Raw genomic sequence first — 20,491 nt, forward strand, 5'->3', positions numbered from 1 at the left:
AGGTGGGATGAGGTTTCGACCTGTGATTTTAAAAAATCCTTTTAACACTCATACTTAACATATCCCTGCTCATGTGACAGAGTCACATGAGAGGACATGTTTTCATTATTTTTAATATCTTTATTTTTTATTTTAAAAATCTTCAGCTCCCTGAGGTAGCTCTGTGCTCTTACTTTTACTGCTGCTTTTATTGCACGCACCTGTGTGCAAGAGCGAACTTCTGCGCTCGCCCTCCTCCCGCCCCACCCTGGCAGTGCTGAGTGTTGCAGCGTGCGATTCACGCTGGCTGGCCATTAATTGGCCAGCCATTGTAAAATTGTGGGTGGCAGTTGGCTTCCCGATGACTGGAAAATCCTGGCCAAGGGCTCAGGGGAGGGGATCTGATCTTAATGTCCTGTAATTATTGTATGTGCAATCACAGGGTGGGGGTGCGTGGGGGACAGCCAATTATGTCAGACGGAGGCCTGATCCATTTTCATGACCAGACTTTGTTTTACTAACCACAGCAATCTGCCAGCACTGAATGAGCCCTGACAGGCAGCCCCCACCCCCGCCCCCCACCCCCCCGGTCAGAGTGACTTCTCCAGAGAACCAAGCCAGATATCTTGGATTAAGGCCATACATTATCATTAGAATCCTGTTCCCTTTCTTCTCAGATATAAAAGGTGGACCCGGATTCAAAGCAGAGGGGTTGAATGTACCTAAACTGAATAGCTGGTCTTTCAATGAACTTGAATATACCTAACATTATCATCTCCTCCATACATCCCAAAATGCTTTACAAACAGTTGCTTTTCAAATGAGTTACAGGTGTTACACATGCAAAAGTGGCACCCAACTTTCATGCAACAAGCTTCCATGAACAGCAGATTCATCCAATAATCTGTTCTGATTGAGGGAGAAGTAGGGGTCAGGACACCATGAGCTTTCCTGCTCTTCTTTGAATATTATCTTGGGATCTTTTACATCTACCTGAGCAGGAAAATGGAGCCTCACTTCAAAAACTGCTTTTCAATTAGACAAGCACGTTCTGTCATTAAGTATACTTATATATCTGACTGCCAAGGTAAAACATGATTATCAAATGCTCACCTCTTTGTTGAGTGATGCTTCTAGGTATAGAGGTTTGTCTGACATGAGAAATTGTCTAGTAGTTTTAGCCACTGGCTGAAAATTTGGTTTATCAGGAGCGTACTGCACCTTACGGATAACCATGGACACAGAACTCCTGGAAGGGAAAAGAATTGGGAAGATGGATCACCCACACTAGCTAATTATAACCAGTCCTGATTTTAGTAATGGAGCTGTGTTTGAACTAGACTGTGATCATCTGGGTTCCTTTATCACAAGATACTAGAGGATATATTGCGTGTATTTGCATATGGATCTATTGTGCTCACATTTGTGTTTATCCATTACTTTTAAATGCAAGTGGATCAGCTGCCTGTATGCATTAGCAGATTGATTGCATGCACACTGCTACATTATGTACTTGTATAAGCCATTCTAGTGCACTAAGGGGACCCTGAGAACAGTTACTTTCTACCTGATTATTTGTCAAGTTTAACATCCGGTAGGAAGAGACCAACATCAATCACTCTCCATGTTTAGATGAAAGTACCTTTACCTTTTGGAGATATTCTCATCAATGCTGAGAGACTTTGCACAGAAAGCCAAGATTTGAAAGTCCACTCCGCAACACTGTACAGAAAGCAGAGAAAGTCTCCTAAATCATACATATAATAGGATTGAAAGGCCATCATTCTCCTGTTAAAACTTCCATTGGACAAAACCTACTTATCCTGATGCCAAGGAGTGGCACTAAAATCAACCAGTGAGTGTAAGCAGGACCCCTTTGCTCCACTAGCTCAAATGAGCCTCCAAGAACAAGGCAAAAGATGGTGGGTGGAAAGTTGAGGGCAGGACAACTGCAATTTCCCACTATATGTGCCTGGCAAGCAAGGTAGAGCAAGCTATCATATTCTTGTTCTAACCTTTAAACACACACTGTGCACACAGTATCAGGATGGCTTGAGTAGGCTCCCATTCACCCCCCCACCCCCACCCTGAAAAGACTTGAGAATAAAGCATAAGGTGGAATGCTCCAGCCCACTTCCGGTCATTACTCAAAATGTTACCACCTAACACTGGGAGAGAGAAATGATGTGGGAAGGCCGGTTACACCTTCTCAATTCCGTGGCGGCACCTTCTTGAAGCTTAACTACTCTAACCACCATAGTCAACTTCTCCATAGATAATATAAAGGGGAAAACACCTGGTGTAGTAGATAAAAACAAAATACTGCAGATGCTGGAAATCTGAAACAAAAACAGAAAATGCTGGAAAAACTCAGCAGGTCTGACAGCTTGTGTGGAAAGAAGAACAGAGTTAACATTTCAAATCCGTATGACTCTTCTTCAGAGCTAAAGAGAAGTAAAAATGTGATGAAATTTATACTGTTTAAGAGGGGATGGAGCAGGTGAAGCTGGATAGAAGACCAGTGATAGGTGGGGGCAAAGGAGAGATTGACAAAGATGTCATGAACAAAAGGACAAAGGGGTATTAATGGTAGTGGTACGGGCTAAAGCAGGTGCTGATAGTGGCATTAAGATAAGAAAGCAGAATGTGATAATAGCAGAACAAGGGTAAGTACTCTGGAAAGAACAACATGAACAAGTAATAGACGGCCCTTGTGGGGGAGAGGATGGTGGTGGAGAAAAAAGATTGAAAATAAGATAAAAGATGGGGATAAAACAATAAATAAATGAATAAAACTGAAAATAAATTAAAATAAAAATGTGGATGAAAAATTAAAAAATATTTTAACATAAAAATGAATATTGAAAAAAGGGATAAAAAGGGGAGAGGATAGAGGAGAGAGTTCATGGTCTGAAGTTGTTGAACTCAATGTTAAATCCGGAGGCTGTAAAGAGCCTAATCGGAAGATGAGGTGATGTTCCTCCAGTTTGCGTGGGGCTTCACTGGAACATTGCAACAGGCCAAGGATGGACATGTGGGCATGAGAGCAGGATGGTGTGCTGGAAAGGTAAGCGACAGGAAGGTCTGGGTCATGCTTGCGGACAGAACGAGGGTGTTCCACAAAGCGGTCACTCAGTCTATGTTTGGTCTCTCCAACGTAGAGGAGACTGCATTGGGAACAGCGAATGCAATAGACCAAATTGAAGGAGATGCACCTGAAGCACTGCTTCACCCAAAAGGAATGTTTGGTCCCTTGGACGGTGAGGAGGAAGGAGGTAAAAGGACAAATGTTGCACCTTCTGCGATTGCATGGGAGGGTGCCGTGGGAGGGGGATGAGATATTGGGGGTGATGAAGGAGTGGACCAGGGTGTCCCAGAGGGAGCAGTCCCACGGAATGTTGATGGAGGGGGGGGGGGTGATGTGAAGATGTGTTTGGTGGCGGCATCACGCTAGAGTTGGCGGAAATGGCGGAGGATGATCCTTTGAATGAGGAGACTGGTGGCATGATAAGTAAGGACAAAGGGGACCCTATCATGGTTCTGGGAGGGAGGGGAGGGTGTGAGGATAGAGGTGTGGGAGATGGGTTGGACACGGTTGAGGACCCTGTCAACCACCATGAGTGGGAAACTTCGATTAAGGAAGAAGGAAGACATGTCAGAAGCACTGTTTTGGAAAGTTGGACCATCGGAACAGATGTGACGGAGGTGAAGGAACTGAGAGAATGGGATGGAGTCCTTACAAGAAGCAGGGTGTGAGGAGCTGTGGGATTGGGTGGGCTTGTAATGAATGTTGGTGGACAGTCTATCGCCAGAAATTGAGACAGAGAGGTCAAGGAAGAGAAGGGAAGTGTTGGAGATGGACCATGTGAAGGTAATGGAGGGGTGGAAACTGGAAGCAAAATTGATAAACTTTTCCAGGTCCAGACAAGAGCTGAAGCAGCACCGAAACAGTCATTGATGTACCAGAAAAAGAATTATGGGAGGGGGCCTGAGTAGGACTGGAACAAGGAATGTTCCACATACCCCTTAAAGAGACAGGCATAACTGGGGCTGGTGGTAGTAAGTCACCCAAACCCTCTCCCACCCCTGCCCCCACTTTTATCATCTGCCTAGAAACTTAGCACTACCAACAAAAAGGAAAGGCAATTTAGTCCCTAAATGCAACAATATAATCCCCTCTTACCACCAATAGACAATCAAATTTATACTGACTGCACATGGTCCATGTCATAATGCAATCCTGAACATAGAACAAAGGACTTTCTACCGTAGAAACCACATCAGAATCTCTACCCATCTATGGTTAGGTTCAGATTTCACTCACCCCGCCATTTTTATTTTATTTATCACTACCAAAGACACTGAACTCCTGTCCCTGCAAAAATAAGACAATGGGTGGAATCATCCCAGATTTGCACAAAGTGCGGTAGTGGGTGGGAAAATAGTCATTTTACCCACTGGCCACAATAGTGGGTTTTCACACCATATCATCCCATTCCCACCTCATTAATTATGCAGCCACAGGAAACATGCCAGCTCATCTCCGATTTGCCCGCCACATCATTACCTTGCCGCTTCCTCATACAGGGCGCCATACTTAAACTGCAGACGCGCACACTCCTCAGTGCTTGCAGCCCAGGACTGCTCCGGTGAAGACATGGCCTCAAAAGCCAAGAAGGGTTGGAGCCCCCAATTCAGTGATGCATCTCTGGGATGCCTTCTGGATGCCGTCATCTACCCCCGGCCTGGCTGCAGAGGTGGTCAGTGCCAATGCTGCACTCAAGAGGTCGGCCATCCAGTGCAGAAAACACATGAATGATCTTATCCGTGCCATCAGGGTAAGTGTCGGATCCTTGTCACTAGTTCAGTAGGACTAATGGATCTGGGTTGCACGCTTGTTTCGGGATGACCGAGTTGATACCATAGACAGAGCAGATCAGTAGACAGTTCTAATGTAGGACACATTCTATTTATTTACAAAGGAACTCAGCAGCTACACTTGTGTACTTACAATTAAAACCCTGTCTCTATATTACAGACTCTTAGTCTAGACTACTGACTACAGGCTACAGACTACTAAGGTAGCCCACACTACTCTGTCATTGGATAATAAGATCATGTGAACTTCTATTATAACATTCTTCTTAAAGTTATATTACACATCAGATTACCACAGTAAGGCAACCATCTTATCACTCGAAACTCACACACTTACAAGGCCATCACACATTCACTGGCATCTCACTCACTGCCAGCTCAAGGGACGTCATCACTCACTCTCTCATACACAATTACATCTCCATCTGGCCTTATCTCCTCTGGAGACTGCCTCCTCGGCCCTCACCATCTCGAGGCCACTTGCACAGATCAACATGTGCCCCCACAAACACCCTGGGATATCCCCCTTCCTTAGTACAGCCCTCACCCTGTAGCCTCTTCCCTTGCCTGAGGCCACTTGCCCCCCTGCTCCATGCAAGCCCTAGCCCTGTAGCTGTTGAAAAGCCACCCTGCCTTACGGTTGTCTGGTAAGTAAAGACCTGCTTGTGAGCCCTCCTAAAAGTGATGTGGTGCTGCCTGCGAAACCTGGGGCTGATGACCACAAATACTACCTGAAGCAAGGTAGGCAAACAAACTTCAAAGTCCCAAGCGAAGTGCAGCTTGCCAGATCATAACAAAGTTAATGAATTGGTGGCCCACATTCAAGCAAACAAAGGTTGGGTCCTTAATATTGAGGGGTACATGACATTCAATAAGAATAGAAAGCTAGGTAAAGGTGGAAGGGTAGCACTGTTAATCAAAGAGGGCATTGGTGCAATAGTTAGAGATGATCTTGGTTCAGGAGATCAGGATGTAGAATCTGTCTGGGTGGAGAGGAGGAATAATGGGGGAAAAAGTCATTAGTAGGAGTGGTCTACAGGCCTCCTAATAGTAGCCACAGTGTAGGACAAAGTATTCAAGAGAAAATATTGTGTGCTTGTGACAAATGGACAGCAATAATCATGGGTGACTTAGTTTACACAAACTGGAAAAATCAGATTGGCATTAATAGCCTGGCTGAGGAGTTCTTAGAATGCTTTTGAGATAGTTTCTTAGAGCAGCATGTTCTGGAACCAACCAGAGAGCAGGTTATATTCAACTTGGTATTGTGTAACATGACAGGATTAATTAATAATCTCAGAGTAAAAGCACCCTTAGGTAGCAGCAACCACAATATGGTTGAACTTTACGTCAAGTTCGAAAGGGAGAAAACTAGGTCTAAGACTACTATCTTAAACCTAAATAAGGGCAACTATGTGGGGATGAAAGCTGAGCTAGCTGAAGTGAACTGGGAAACTAAGCTAGAGGATAGATCAATAGAGAAGCAGTGGCAGATATTTGAGGGAATATTTCAGAGTATTCAGAATAAGTACATTCCTAATATAAAGAAAAATTCTAAAAGGAGGACCCACACTCTGTGGTTAAATAAAGATGTTTAGGAAAGCATCAAACTTAAGGAAAAAGCATACAACTCTGCAAAGGTGAGTGGCAGGACAGATGATTGGACAGAATATAAAGGATGGCAGAGAATGACTAAAAGTTTAATCAGGACAAAGAAATTAGAGTATGAGAGGAAGCTAGCTAGAGATGTAAAAACAGATAGCAAGGGTTTCTACAGGTATTTAAAAAGGAAAAGAGTAAGTAAAGTGAATATTGGTCCTCTAGAGAATGTCAGTGAAGAATTAATAATAGATAATAAGGAAATGGCAGAAGAAATGAACAAATATTTTGCTTCTGTGTTCACTATAGAGGATACAAAAAACATTCCAGTAATAGCTGCAAATCAGGAGTTGAACGGGAGAAAGGAACTTGGTGAGATTGAAATCACTAGGGAAATGGTATTGAGCAAATTGATGGAGCTGCAGTCTGGCACGTCTCCGGGTCCCGATGGATTACATCCTAGGGTCTTAAAACGGGTGACTAATGAGGTAGTTGATGCTCCAGTGTTAATTTTCCAAACTTCACTGGATTCTAGAAAGGTTCCATCAGATTGGAAAGTAGCAAATATAATCCCTCTATTCAAGTTGGGAGGGAGACAGAAAATAGGAAATTATAGGCCAGTTAGCTTGACGTCTGTCGTGGGAAAGTTATTAGAAGCAATCATTAAGGAGGTTATACCTGGGCACTTAGAAGTCCTCAAGGCAATTGGGAAGAGTCTGCATGGTTTTGTGAGAAGAAAATTATGTTTAACCAATTTATTGGAGTTTTTTGAAGGAGTAACGTGCGCAGTGGATAAAGGGGAGCCTGTAGACATACTGTACTTGGATTTCCAGAAGTCATTTGATAAGGTGCCACATCAAAGATTATTACAGAAAATAAAAACACATTGTGTAGTGTGTAACATATTAGCATGGATAGAAGATTGGCTGTCTGGCAGAGAGCAGAGAGTATACATAAATGGGTCTTTTTCAGATCAGCAGGATGTGACGAATGGAATCCCACAGTAGTCTGTACTCGAGCCTCAACTTTTTAGGATTTCTATCAATGACTTAGATGAGGGGAGTAAAGATATGGTAGCTAAATTTGCAGCTGACACAAAGATAGGTAGGAAAGTATGTTGTGAAGAGGACTTGAGGAGGTTGCAGATGGATATAGATAGGTTGAGTGAGTGGGCAAAGATCTGGCAAATGGAGTTTAATGTGGGAAAATGTGAAATTGTTCACTTTGGCAGGAATAACAAAAAAACAGAGCATTACTTAAATGGAGAACGGCTTCATAATTCTGAGGTGCAGAGAGATCTAGGTCTTCTAGTACGTGAGTCACAAAAAATTAGTATGCAGGTACAGTAAGTAATTAAAAAGGCTAATGGAATGCTATCCTTTATTATGAGAGGGATTGAACATAAAAGTAAGGATGCTTTGCTTCAGTTATATAGGGCATTGGTGAGACCACACCTCAAAAACTGTGTGTAGTTTTGGTCTCCTTATTTAAGGAAGGATGTAAATGCATTGGAGGTGATTCAAAAGAAGTTTACTAGATTGATACCTGGAATGAGTGGATTGTCTTATGAGGAAAAGTTGGACAGAATGGGCTTGTTTCCACTGGAGTTTAGTAGAGTGAGGGGTGATTTGACTGAAGTATACAAGATCCTGAACGGCTTTGACAAGGTAGACGTCAAAAGGATGTTTCCACTTGTGGCCAAGTCCAGAACTAGGGGCACTGTTTTAAAATTAGGGGTCACCCTTTTAGGGCAGGGATGATGAGAAGTTTTTCTCTCAGAGGGTTATGCAACTTTGGAACTCTCTGCCTCAGAAGGTGGTGGAGGCAGGGTCATTGAATATTTTTAAGGCAGAGGTAGATAGATTCTTGTTAGGCAAAGGAATCAAAGTTTATTGGGGTTAGATGGGAATATTGAAATCGAAACTCAAAAAGATCAGCCATGATCTTATTGAATGGCGGAGCAGGCTCGAGGGACCAAATGGTCTACTCCTGTTCCCTTTGCTTATGTTCTTATGTTAGGAGCATGTCACTTACGTGCAGTTGTGAAACATGTCGGCATGCAATCACGCCGATGTGACCGGATGATCCAGTATGGGTGGATGATTCTGGTGAGCAGGACTTATAATGAGATGTTAAAGCATTGAAATTAGATTCCCGATGTGTGGCGGTGGGAAACACGGCCCGTCATTGACAGGTGGAGCAGATGATCGCAAACTGGTTTCACGACGGCGTGAAACCAATTTTTGGCATTCTTGCTATGTTGTCCCGGCCCCCCGGCCGCCTCAATGCCAGACGCCAACAGGGCTGGAAAATTCTGGCCAATGAGTCCTGCTGGGTATTGACTCAATGGGTGCTAGCTTCCCTATGTTATCCCACTCAAGTGGCCATTCTTCTGTGTTAGCTGATAGTGTTAGTATGAAAAGTTGCTCAAGTACATTCAGGGGACCATCACAACATTCCAATATACACCGATAAGTACTTTCCAGCAGAAATCTCTGGATAGTGATCAGAAGCAGGGGTGCTAGACAATTTTATTCCTTTCTTTCCAAGCCGAGACAAATTGTAACAGTCCAACTGCTACTTTAATACAGATCAGTGATTAATCTGGGACCTTCTTGACTGGTTTCACCCTAGGTGGTGCATTTTTATCATGAGGCCATTAGGGAATGCCTGTGTCTTCACTGCAAGAATTCATTACCTTGAGATTGACAATATTTAGTTTTCCTCCACAAATCTATTGAGTGCGCACTTACAGACGCAACAATATTCTTGTATTGTGCAGTGCCGAAGTTCCTAATGACAAGTTATATTGTGAAACACTTTAGTGTAGGTTTGAATGTTCATTGTCTCATTGGGTGGGACTTTCTCAATTACACAGCTGCTTGCGTGTTACCACCATCCGGTATTTTCTGAATGTTAGGACTGCATGCTGATGGAAATAGCAACCTGGTTGTCTCTGAGCCAGTGCACCATGGACAAGTTGTGGAGTGAGGGTAATTTCCTTCTAAACTTTGTCGGTGCTGTCCCGACACCAGCCAATAACACTGGCTAGCAAGCAGTTCAAGGTGGCTCCTGATCTGATTTTAACCTTTCATGGCGCTTCTTAATTGGGGCCTTCCAATTTTACTGGTTGCCTCACCAAAATTGTGATGGTGAGTTTAGTTGCAGACATAAATTCAGACCCTACCAACTTGGTCATATGTTGCAGCCTCAAAGGCTCAAGTTTCTTCAGAACATTCTAGGTAAGGCCCATGGGTAGATGTCAGCAATATCTGGGCTTTGGTTTAACACACTATAAGATGTGATCTGTACTGAGCCAGTGTTCCAATTCCTTCAGACATTCATTTCAGTTTCACATCCCATTACCCCATGCAGTGTCTTAAAGATCTTACCTTATCAATTTCCTTTGGACCAGGCTGCAAGGTTACAGAGCAGGGTAGATAGTCTGGGAACTGTCAAAGGAGAAAGAAAAAGCATTAACACTTTGAAGTTGGTCCACCTTTCAATGCAGCACAAATCTAAGAAAAATAAGCTATTGTATTTCACATCTGTATTTCTTTTTTATTTACCATAGTTGTTTATGTCTCCTGCATCATATAATTATGTCTAGGGAGGGAGCAACCTGGGGCTTATTTTACAATTCAGCTGCCTTCCAATACCCTTTATTTTGTGTCTTGTACAGTAAATAAGCCCAAGATATTATATCATTATAATAACATGGACACATTGCTGTAATCTTCCTACCAGTTATGTTAAATCTATACCCTCTTGTTCTTAATCTCTCTGCTAATGGAAATCAGTCCTTCTATATCCACTCTATCCAGGCGCCTCTTAATTTTGTAAATCTCAAGTCTCCCCTCAACTTCTTCTCCTTCAAGGAAAACAGCTCTAACCTATCCAATCTTTCTTCATAGCTAAAATTTTCAAATCTTGGAAACATTCCCGTAGATCTTTTCTATAACCTCTCTTGTGCAATTGCATCCTTCCTGTAATGTTGTGGCCAGAACTGTACATGGTACTCTAGCTGCGGTCCAACCAGTGTTCTCTACAATTCTAGCATAACATCCCTGCTCTTATACTCTAGGCCTTGGCCAATAAAGGAAAGTATCCCATGGGTAGAATTTTCCCCCTGTTTGGGGGGGTTGTGCGATGGCGGACAACCCCCCCCAAATTTGGACCCCGATTGGGTCTGTGCCGCCATTTTATGTGGGCGGGCCAATTAAGGCCCGCTCAGTGTGACACACATCCGGAAGCGCTGCGTGTAGTGGGGTGGTGGGGGAGGGGGGGGGGGGGGGGGGGGGGGGGGTGGTGGGGGGCGTTGGTGTGTGGATTCCCTGAGTTGGCTCACGAAAGAGTGCAGAAATCTATCTGAAGCACAGGGGTTTCTCAGGGAGATTAGTTTTAAGTTTTAACAGTTTAATAAAGTGTTGAAAAAAATTTTATGACATGTCCTCTCATCTGAAACTGTCACATGAGCTGGGGCATGTGCATTATTTTTCAATAAAAATTTTTGTGAAAATTTAAAATCATTCATGAAACCGTATCCCACCCATGGATGAGGTTCCATGAAAAATGCGAAGGCCGCCTGGGCTCTTTGCCTGCCTGCCAAACTTAAGGTTGGACAGGCAGCTCCATTAATTATTTTAATTGTTAGTTAACTGGCCTTTGACAGTTTGGCAGGCATGCAGCTGAGTCAGCTGCGCGCCCGCCGAACTGAAAATCTAAATGACGCACGGTGACATTGGGACACATGCCCAATGTCACCTCGTATCATTTTATGCCTCGGCGAGCGGGCCCCGCCCCCATTCGCTGAGCCAAAGATTCTCCCCCATATGTCTTCTTAACCACTTATCTATCTGCCCTCCTACCTTCAGGGGCCTGTGGACATTTATTCCAATGTCCGTACATTTCTCCACACTCTCAGAATCCTACCATTTGCTGTATATTCCCTTGCCTTGTTTGTCCTCCCCAAATGCATTACCTCACACTTCTCTGGACTGAATTCTGTTTTCCACTTTTCTACCTGCCTGACCAGTCTATTGATATCTTCCTGCAGTCTACACCTTTCTTCCTCACAGCAATTTTTGTATCGTCTGCAAATTTCTTAATCATAGCTCCTACATTTAAGCGTAAGTCATTGATATATACCATTTAAAGCAAAGGATCCAGTACTGAGCCCTGCAGAATCCCATTCGAAATAGCTTTCCTGTCACAAAACACCAGTCAATAATTACCCCATGCTTTTGTCACCGGGCCAATTTTGGATCCAACTTTCCACTTTTCCTTGGTTCCTATGAGCTTTTAATTTTCAGACAAGTCTGCCATGTGTGACCTTGTTAAAAGCCTTTGGGAAATCCATGTAGATGTGCTACCTTCATCAACCCTGCTGTTATAGCAAATAACCCACTCCCCACAGTAGCAAAACTCTCTTCAGAGTGCCCAATTTGCACAGGGAGTACAACATTTCAACTTAAGTAGGCCGGACACACAAGAGAACATTCTTTGTGGAGTCAGCATGAATGGCATGAGGTTAGCAGCAGTCGCACTGTGGCAGAACTAGAAGCTTAGTTGTTACTGCTCAGCTGAAACTGATCACTTTGTGTGTCCTTCCCTCTGCTGCCTCTTTGGCGATATTTTTTAAAATCATTCTCAGGATGTGGGCGTTGCTGGCCAGGCCAGCATTTATCGTTCATCTCTAATTGCCGCAGAGAAGGTGATGCTGAGCTGCCTTCTTGAGTTGAACTGAGGGCAGTTAAGAGTCAGTCAGATTCCTGGAGCTGGGAGTTGTGTGGAGGCCAGGCAGTGTATACAATAGATTTTCTTCCTTGAAGGAATTACTGAATCAAATGGGGTTTTATGGCAATTTACCATTACAGACACTAGTATATCTTATTCCAGATTTTGTTTAATTGAATTTAAATTCTCTCAGCTGTCATAGTGGGATTTGAACTCATTTTTCTGGATCATCAGTCAAGACCTCTGGATTTATAACTAGTCTAGGGACATAACCACTCTGCCACCATACCCCCAATTCATTGGCAGGCAGGAGCGGCATGGATCTAGCAACAGTTTAATTCATTTTAGCAAAACTACAACTCTGAACCATGCTGGGACCCAGGATGTATTAGGGACCAAGAGTATGGAGTATTGAAAAGCAGCTGTGCCAGGTTAAGCTATTACAAGCATCAAAAATAATCAAATAGCCTTTTAGCTCCTCCCTGGTGACAAGGACAGCAGTAACTCTCAGACAAAGGGAGAGAAATACCTGGAAGTAGAATGAATAAGCTTTATCACCAAACTTCCTTTCTAAATGCTCTTGCAACTTGGTTTGGGGTTTAGACTTTTCTCCCGAGGGAGGAGGATAGATTTGCACCGTGGTCATATACAGGTCTCGTCTGAACTTCAATCCACAAACATCGATATCCTCACGTCCGTAGCGGAATGCACAGAGCAGTCTGCAAAAAACTGAAACAGCGATCCAGAAATAATAGTGGGCTGATATCAGCAACAAACAACGTTCAAAATAATTCTGCAACTTGTACTACAAGGATATTTCATTAAAGCTCCCTACTACAGGTTGTCTCAGAGTAGACCTGTATTCATTTCAATGAGTTATTGTTCACTAGTTGGCTCATGACATGACATAATGAGGTTTCACACCTATCACTTCCTGTGCTCCGAGTTCTTAATTTCAGCGGTCCCACCAATTCTTCTTCCCACCTGAGTGTTACCAAATCCCATTTTGTACATTTTTCAATAATTTCTGGCATTTATGAATGTCGGGCTATGCCATCATCCACTGCAATCGTGAAAGTGGTCTTTTAAAGCTTCAGCAAACATAATTTAATATACAGTTTTTGGTACTGCTATGGGTATTTGGGCAATCCTCCTTCTATTGCTGTCTACTGTGTTGGAAAGCAAGATAAAACATCTGTAAATCACGCAGCTAGGTGGCCTGTGAAAAGAGGAAGAGAGGAAAGGAGAATCAAATAAATAAAAATAGAAGATGTTGGAAATATTCAGCAAGTCAGGCAGCATCTGTGGAGGGAAACAGGGTTTAATCAGGCAAGCACCTTCAATAATCAAAGCCTTTACACCTACAGGGCTGCCTGTGAACTGCTCGGACATGAGATTAATTGGGGTGGTAGATTGGAGCGTCAACCTGAGAATATAAACAAAGGGTTGTAAACTGAGTATCTTCAATCTATTCGAACTAGGCTATTCAAAGTCTCATTTCAAAGACTGAAGAGACTAAAGTGGGTAACTGACTAGCCCTGTGATCGGGCCTGGCACTGCATGGCCAAGGTACACCCAAACCAAAACACCAAAAGATCAATACAAATTGGCCAAGGGCTTCATCCGCATCTCCAGGTTGAGTTGGTCACACTACAATAGACAGCTCGCCCAGTTGGAAATGTGAATTTCACACACTCTGAGCCTCACACACACTGAAATGTGAATTTAGAGGGAATTGTCACTTAGGCAGTGACCCCCAGTTCAAAGCCAGGAGAGGCTTAGAGCAAGCCATATGGAGCAGGGTGATATCACAACACATTAGGGGCAACATCATGCTCCTCCTAGCTCCACCTGAATGAATTTTTTTTTTGACAAATTAACAAACACAAATTAGAAGGATTCTGAAGAACTCTGAGCTGGGCAGGCTTGACGTTGGTTCTGCTGATTACAAACTCCAATGGCACCTACAAACAGGCTCCTAGTTAGCCTATTCAAGGAACCTTACTCGTGTTTATAACATCTGCCCAGGATGTCTAAAAAATGGGCTTCAGGAATTTAACACTGTATTCAATAGCTGTGAAAGTTGGGTGCAGAATTTTTCAAGGCGAAATTGGTATGTTTTGTACCCAACTTACAACCTTGAAAGGGTGCACCACATACCAATGTGTGCCCCAACACCTCAATGTTATTACCCATTTGCACTTACACATGTGAGGACACAGGTGCATGCAGAGGACATCCGTCTGTACTTGTGTGTGCATGGCTTATTGTGTGTACATAAGAGCAGGACAAAAGAGGCTATAATTTTGTCTTGGGAAGTTGAATAAAATAGGTGATAGTGAATCAGCAGTCTGTTTTATACTGAACATAATCAGCCCTTTAATTGACATAAATGAAATCAGGGTGTGAGGGTTCAATGTGTGAGGGTTCAGAGTGTGAGGATTCAGAGTGTGTAAGGGTTCAGAGTGTGAGGGTTCAGAGTGTGAGTGTTCAGAGTTTGAGAGGGTTCAGAGTGTGTGAAGGCTCAGGGTGTGAGGGTTCAGAGTGTGAGTGTTCACAGTGTGTAAGGGTTCAGAGTGTATAAGGGTTCAGAGTGTGAGTGTTCAGAGTATGAGAGGGTTCAGAGTGTGTGAGGGTTCAAAGTGTAAGAGGGTTCAGAGTGTGTGAGGGTTCAGAGTGTGTGAGAGTTCAGAGTGTGAGTGTTCAGAGTGTGTGAGGGTTCAGAGTGTGTGAGAGTTCAGAGTGTGAGTGTTCAGAGTGTGAGTGTTCAGAGTGTGTGAGAGTTCAGAGTGTGAGTGTTCAGAGTGTGTGAGAGTTCAGAGTGTGAGTGTTCAGAGTATGAGAGGGTTCAGAGTGTGTAAGGGTTCAGAGTGTGAGTGTTCAGAGTATGAGAGGGTTCAGAGTGTGTGAGGGTTCAGAGAGTGAGTGTTCAGAGTATGAGAGGGTTCAGAGTGTGTAAGGGTTCAGAGTGTGAGTGTTCAGAGTATGAGAGGGTTCAGAGTGTGTGAGGGTTCAAAGTGTAAGAGGGTTCAGAGAGTGTGAGTGTTCAGAGTGTGTGAGAGTTCAGAGTGTGAGTGTTCAGAGTGTGTGAGGGTTCAGAGTGTGAGTGTTCAGAGTGTGTGAGAGTTCAGAGTGTGAGTGTTCAGAGTGTGTGAGGGTTCAGAGTGTGTGAGAGTTCAGAGTGTGAGTGTTCAGAGTGTGTGAGGGTTCAGAGTGTGTGAGAGTTCAGTGTGTGAGGGTTCAGAGTGTGTAAGGATTCAGAGTGTGAGAAGGTTTAGAGTGTGTTAGGGTTCAGAATGTGAGGGTTTAGAGTATGAGAGGGTTCAGAGTGTGAGAGGGTTCAGAGTGTGAGGGTTCAGAGTGTGAGGGTTCAGAGTGTGTGAGGCTCAGAGTGTGTGAGGGTTCAGTGTGAATGTGTGGTTTTGTGTCTGTGAGGTTTTGTGTCTTTGAGGTTTTGTTGTTTGTGAGGCTAAGTGTGTATCAAGCACAGTCTGTAAGCGCAGCCCTCAAACAATTAATGTCAGTTGGCCTCACTTCTCTGATTAGACAAGCCTACAGAAAGGCAAGAATCTGAGCAGATAGTTCAGATGATTATTTTGTTCAACAAAGAGAGGGATTTCTCACCTTTCATATCCTTTATGTACCCAGTATCCAATACAATCACACCATCTGCAGAGAAATAAGATAAGGTCAGTTACTGAAACCAGCCCTGGCCATGCGGCCTTCTCATTAACCAGCTCAGGAACACTGTGATTCATACAGTAACAGTCCCAGATCTCCTATTAACAAACTCAGGGAGACTCTATCGATCACTCCTCACCAGGCCGAGTGCCAGTCCTCTCATTAACCACTGTGATTCAGCCCAGATTCAGTGCCAACCCTCCCAGCCACCAATCTTGGGATGCTATGTGGAACAATGCCCCTTACCAATCCTGCCAACAATCTGTCTTGGGGCATTGTGTGGAATGTACTGTTATTGGAGTTGGATCACATTGGATATATTTTATTGGGAATGGATTACAGAAGAAAAGTTTTATATTGTGGGGGAGTAATTTGTTCACATAAAGCTGCTTCTAGTGGCACCTCACAGACCAAGTCGATTCCCAGGCTGGTTGGGGGATCAGGGGGTGGGGATGGCTGCAAGCACCGCCACAGGCTGCCACCTGAATGGCTTGTGCAGTTTCCTCAATGCTATCAATCAGGAAAGCAGTGCAGGTGGCACTGGTGGCACTACCACTGCCTGACCTCCAAGAATTGGCATAATGTCTGCATGGCACCAATTGAAGTGGGGCTACATAAATGAATTTCTCTGTTGCATTATATAGTTACATTATTTGGGAGATGGTCATTGATGATATATTCTATTGGAGATCTGTAAGTTTGGGGGTGGATTATGTTGGAGATGGGGTTTATTGGGGAAAAATTATATTGGAGATAGATTGAATTGGGGAAAAATATTGAACTAAATCAGAAAAATATTACATTAGGTATATTATAGATGTATTATGTTGGAGCTGTTTTATTTTCAGTATGGATTATTATTTTTTATTTGTTCATGGGGTGTGGGTATCACTAGCTGGGCCAGTGTTTATTGCCCATCCCTAATTGCCCTGCTCATACGGCATTTAAGAGTCAACCGTATTGTTGTGGGTCTGGAGTCATGTGTAGGCCAGATCAGGTAAGGACAGCAGATTTCCTTCCCTAAAGGACATGAGCGAGGTAGATAGGTTTTTATGAAATCGGCAATGTTTTTGTGGTCATCATCAGACTTTTAATTCCATATTTTTGTTGAATTCAAATTTCACCAGCTGCCATGGTGGGATTCAAACCTGGGTCCCCAGAACATTACCTCTCTGGAATATTAGCCCAGTGATAATACCTCTATACCACCACTTCCATCAATGTAATTGACAACGTAATATTTTGTGGAGGGGTTATGTTGAAGGTTTTATTGTTAATGTATTATATTGGGATGGATAATGTTGGAGGTTTATTGCATTGAAGTTGGGTTATATATCAGAAACATATTGAGTTTTATTATATTGGGGTTATAAATTTGGTTTGCTGAACTGTCAATAGCAGCAGCCTTTTCCTGTGCTTTGTTCAGAAAGAATAGTTTGACACGTTAAAAGTTGCAAAGGTGTTTTTTCTCAGGTGTCCTTATCGGCCCCTATTTCTGAATGCCTCTTGGAATTTTAATGGAAACAGCAGGTTGATTTTTTGAGCAGATGTACTAAATATTCATAACTCTGCCACGTTCTATTCCTAATTATTCATAATCATTCACAATGTGGTTTGTGGTTTGGTTTCCCATCTCATGTGCAAATCTGTAGTATCTCTGCAACAAAACTGATGATTTTAATGGCAATGGTGATTGATGCTCCAGACACCTTGTTTGTAGCATGAGGACAGTCCATGCTTTTCTGTACATTGCCATCAACTCTATGCTGATCCTGTTTCCAGATTTTTTATGCTTTGCATTTCTTTTCCTTCCATGGTCATAATGACATCTCTAAATAATTGTCACATTCCACCTTTTCATTAAAGATCAAGCCTGAGGAAGTTAGCATAAGCTCTTTCTCATATCAGCTAACAAACACTTAACAGGGAAACTTACACAATGCCAAGCAATTTTATTTGAAGGGCCAATTTGTTAATACTAAGAAACATGGTAATTACAGGTTAGTACACAGCTGCTACTTAAAGCAGTTGGTTCTCTGCTGGAACTTGCACTTACCCACGGGATCAATATGGGTGACATGATCTATAAAGTCTCTCTTGCCCAAGTAGACAGCAATCTGTGAAAGCAGAGAAAAAACAATGTTAGCACAGCCCATGACTGAAATAGTCAATGCCATTCATACCCGCTGCCTGTCACAACAATAATCTGTGCTTCTATGTAATATAATTTCATTATTGTGGTTACTCATGACCCAAGATTAAACTAGGTTTAGTTTCAAAATAAAATCCTTGCAGTTTAGAAAGAAAAAATGAAAGAACAAAAGAAAGAAAGAATGAAATAAAGAAAGAAAGTGTTATGGACTTGATTTTCCAGACAAGTTTCCCATTAGAAACATCGAACTTTATTTATAGGCAGCAGCAGCAGTTGCATGCTTCCATTAAGCTCCACAATTAGAAGAAGAACTCCCGCTCTAAGGTTCCCGTGCTGAGAGCTGATTCATTCACACTGTCATTTGAAACTATACAACTCAAGACTATACAACACAAATCTTAAAGCTACAGTCATTACATTCCTTAAAGCTACAATTACTACATTCCTCCCCCTTTAAAATTTTTGAACAGTTTGTATTTACAAGAATATCTACCTTCATGACATTACAAATATATACACAGATTATGGAATTATAAAGTCTCTCAGGTGGTCTCCTGATCTGGATGAATGTCCTAGCTCCACGACTTTCGAATCTCTTGCAGGATCCACATAATCTGGAACCGCAGTAACATCAGGTACCTGTTTAGGCACAGGCAGTTCAGTGTTATCTACTCCAACAGAGACATCTGGTATGTCTATCCTTGGTTGAACAATTTCAACAGGGACCACAGGTTCTACAAGGTGGAACATCATTTTGTTGGGATATTTCCCTTCTTCTCAAATGTTTGCAGGTGATCTGGCCCTCTACTTCTATTGGTACAACAAGGGTCCAGTCACAGAAACTATTACACCAGGTAACCAACTCAACCCACCACCAAAGTTTTGTACATCTGCTGCTTCACCAACAGTAAATTCTCGCTCATGACTATGCAAATCACTGGCAGACTTTTTAGCTCGGCTTGCAGGTGTGCTCCCGACCCGCTTGAGCATAAAATAGTGCGTAATATTTAGGTCAGCGGGTGTGCGTAAAAGTTGGAAAAGCACCTGCTGACAATTAAGAGGGCAATTAAGCCCATTAAAATTCCAATTGTACCCGATTTTTTGTGGTCTGTCCAACCTTACGGTTGGTAGATGGGCAAATCTGGCAGGCAGACTTTGCATTTTTGATGAAACTTAATCCAAGGGCGGGATGAGGTTTCCGTTATTAAATTTAAAAAAATAAAATGTATGGACAGAATTTTCATCATGTGTATGTTTAGATAACTGATTCTGATGCGTGGACAATTTTTTCCGGATTTTAAAATCTTTATTTATTGCTTCTAAATTCTTCAGCTCCCTGAGGCAGCTTTGTGCCTTCAGAGAGCTTTCATTCCGCACTCCCCTGCACCCGCACTTATGTCAGCACCTGCCCTCCTCCCGCTCCCACCCTGGCAGTGCTGAGCATTTCAGCATGTGTTTCATGCTGGCTGACCAATTAGCAGCCAGTCAGCATGAAATTGTGGTCGGGGGCTGGTCATTGGCAGTGTTCTGTTGCCCGGCTGCTCACAGGCCCACCGACCTTACCCACATGCCGACCTAAAAATCCTGCCCAATCGGTCGCTTTTAGATTCCCTTGACTTTTCTCCACCTGCCCCTCTAAATCTCGTTCAGAGGCATCACATCATTAGTAGCTCTGAAGGTGTTTAACCTGTGGTAGTGTGGGGCCTTGTTCATTGTCTTTTCTGGACCATCTTCCATCTTGTCTTCTTCTGTCTACCACAGAGTTTAGTCTCGTCCTTCACCTTGACTTCACAGTTGGCCTGACTTCTCTCAGGTGAAATCTCAACTTGGTTCCGTTCAGGGGTTGAGCTACTCATAGCTTCATCAGCCACTTGTGTTTTGGAAATTTCCACAACTTTTCCTTCTAATGCCTCTTCTGTTTCACTTGGCTAGTTCTTCAGCTCTTTTGTCTCCTTCTTGTAATGTTGCCTTCCTCCTGGAACCTTGAACATTGCTGCATCTTCCCTGCCAACTGGTTCTTCAGTTTTTTCAGAATGATGTTAAGTTCTTTTTGCTTCTTTTCGTAATTTTCCAGAGGTACCAAACTTTGACTTGAAGGATCCTTGTCGTGTGTGAAGGTCTTTCAACAGGTTTTCCTTTTCTTTGCGAAGCTCACTTGCTTCATCTTGAATTCTGTAATTCAGCAGGGTCTCCTTGAGTTTCGTCTGCTGTTCTTCCATGCTGCTGTTTAAGAATCTTCATTTCCTCAAGTTGCTGAATGGCTACACATTCCTTTAACATCCTGTTAATGCCCTTTGACTCTCCAGCTTCATTCTAAAGTAACTTGCTTTGTTTCTTTTCCAACTCAGAAACTCTTCCTGCTTCCTTTTGAAATCTCATTGGCCAATCAAGGTTAATTTCCCTCAAACAATGCGACCTAGAAGGCTTGATCCTTCACCTTTTACGGAAATCATTGGGAGCTGTGCT

The 20,491-nt window shown here is 43.0% G+C and overlaps 1 protein-coding gene across 1 annotated transcript in view; it reads right to left on the bottom strand.

Annotated features, from left to right (window-relative positions):
* LOC121287738 (beta-arrestin-1-like) overlaps positions 1-20,491 on the bottom strand; it is a 53,650-nt gene that overhangs the window by 20,768 nt on the left and 12,391 nt on the right. Inside the window, exons 3-9 of the mRNA XM_041205627.1 lie at positions 19,967-19,995; positions 17,930-17,994; positions 15,817-15,861; positions 12,722-12,921; positions 9,849-9,908; positions 1,628-1,701; positions 1,093-1,228 (exon numbers count right to left, since the gene is read on the bottom strand). Coding sequence (XP_041061561.1) covers positions 1,093-1,228; positions 1,628-1,701; positions 9,849-9,908; positions 12,722-12,921; positions 15,817-15,861; positions 17,930-17,994; positions 19,967-19,995 — 609 coding nt within the window. The remainder of the gene's footprint in view (positions 1-1,092; positions 1,229-1,627; positions 1,702-9,848; positions 9,909-12,721; positions 12,922-15,816; positions 15,862-17,929; positions 17,995-19,966; positions 19,996-20,491) is intronic.

The sequence above is a fragment of the Carcharodon carcharias genome, chromosome 2 (genome assembly GCF_017639515.1).
Source record: "Carcharodon carcharias isolate sCarCar2 chromosome 2, sCarCar2.pri, whole genome shotgun sequence".
NCBI classification, from domain to species: Eukaryota; Metazoa; Chordata; class Chondrichthyes; order Lamniformes; family Lamnidae; genus Carcharodon; species Carcharodon carcharias.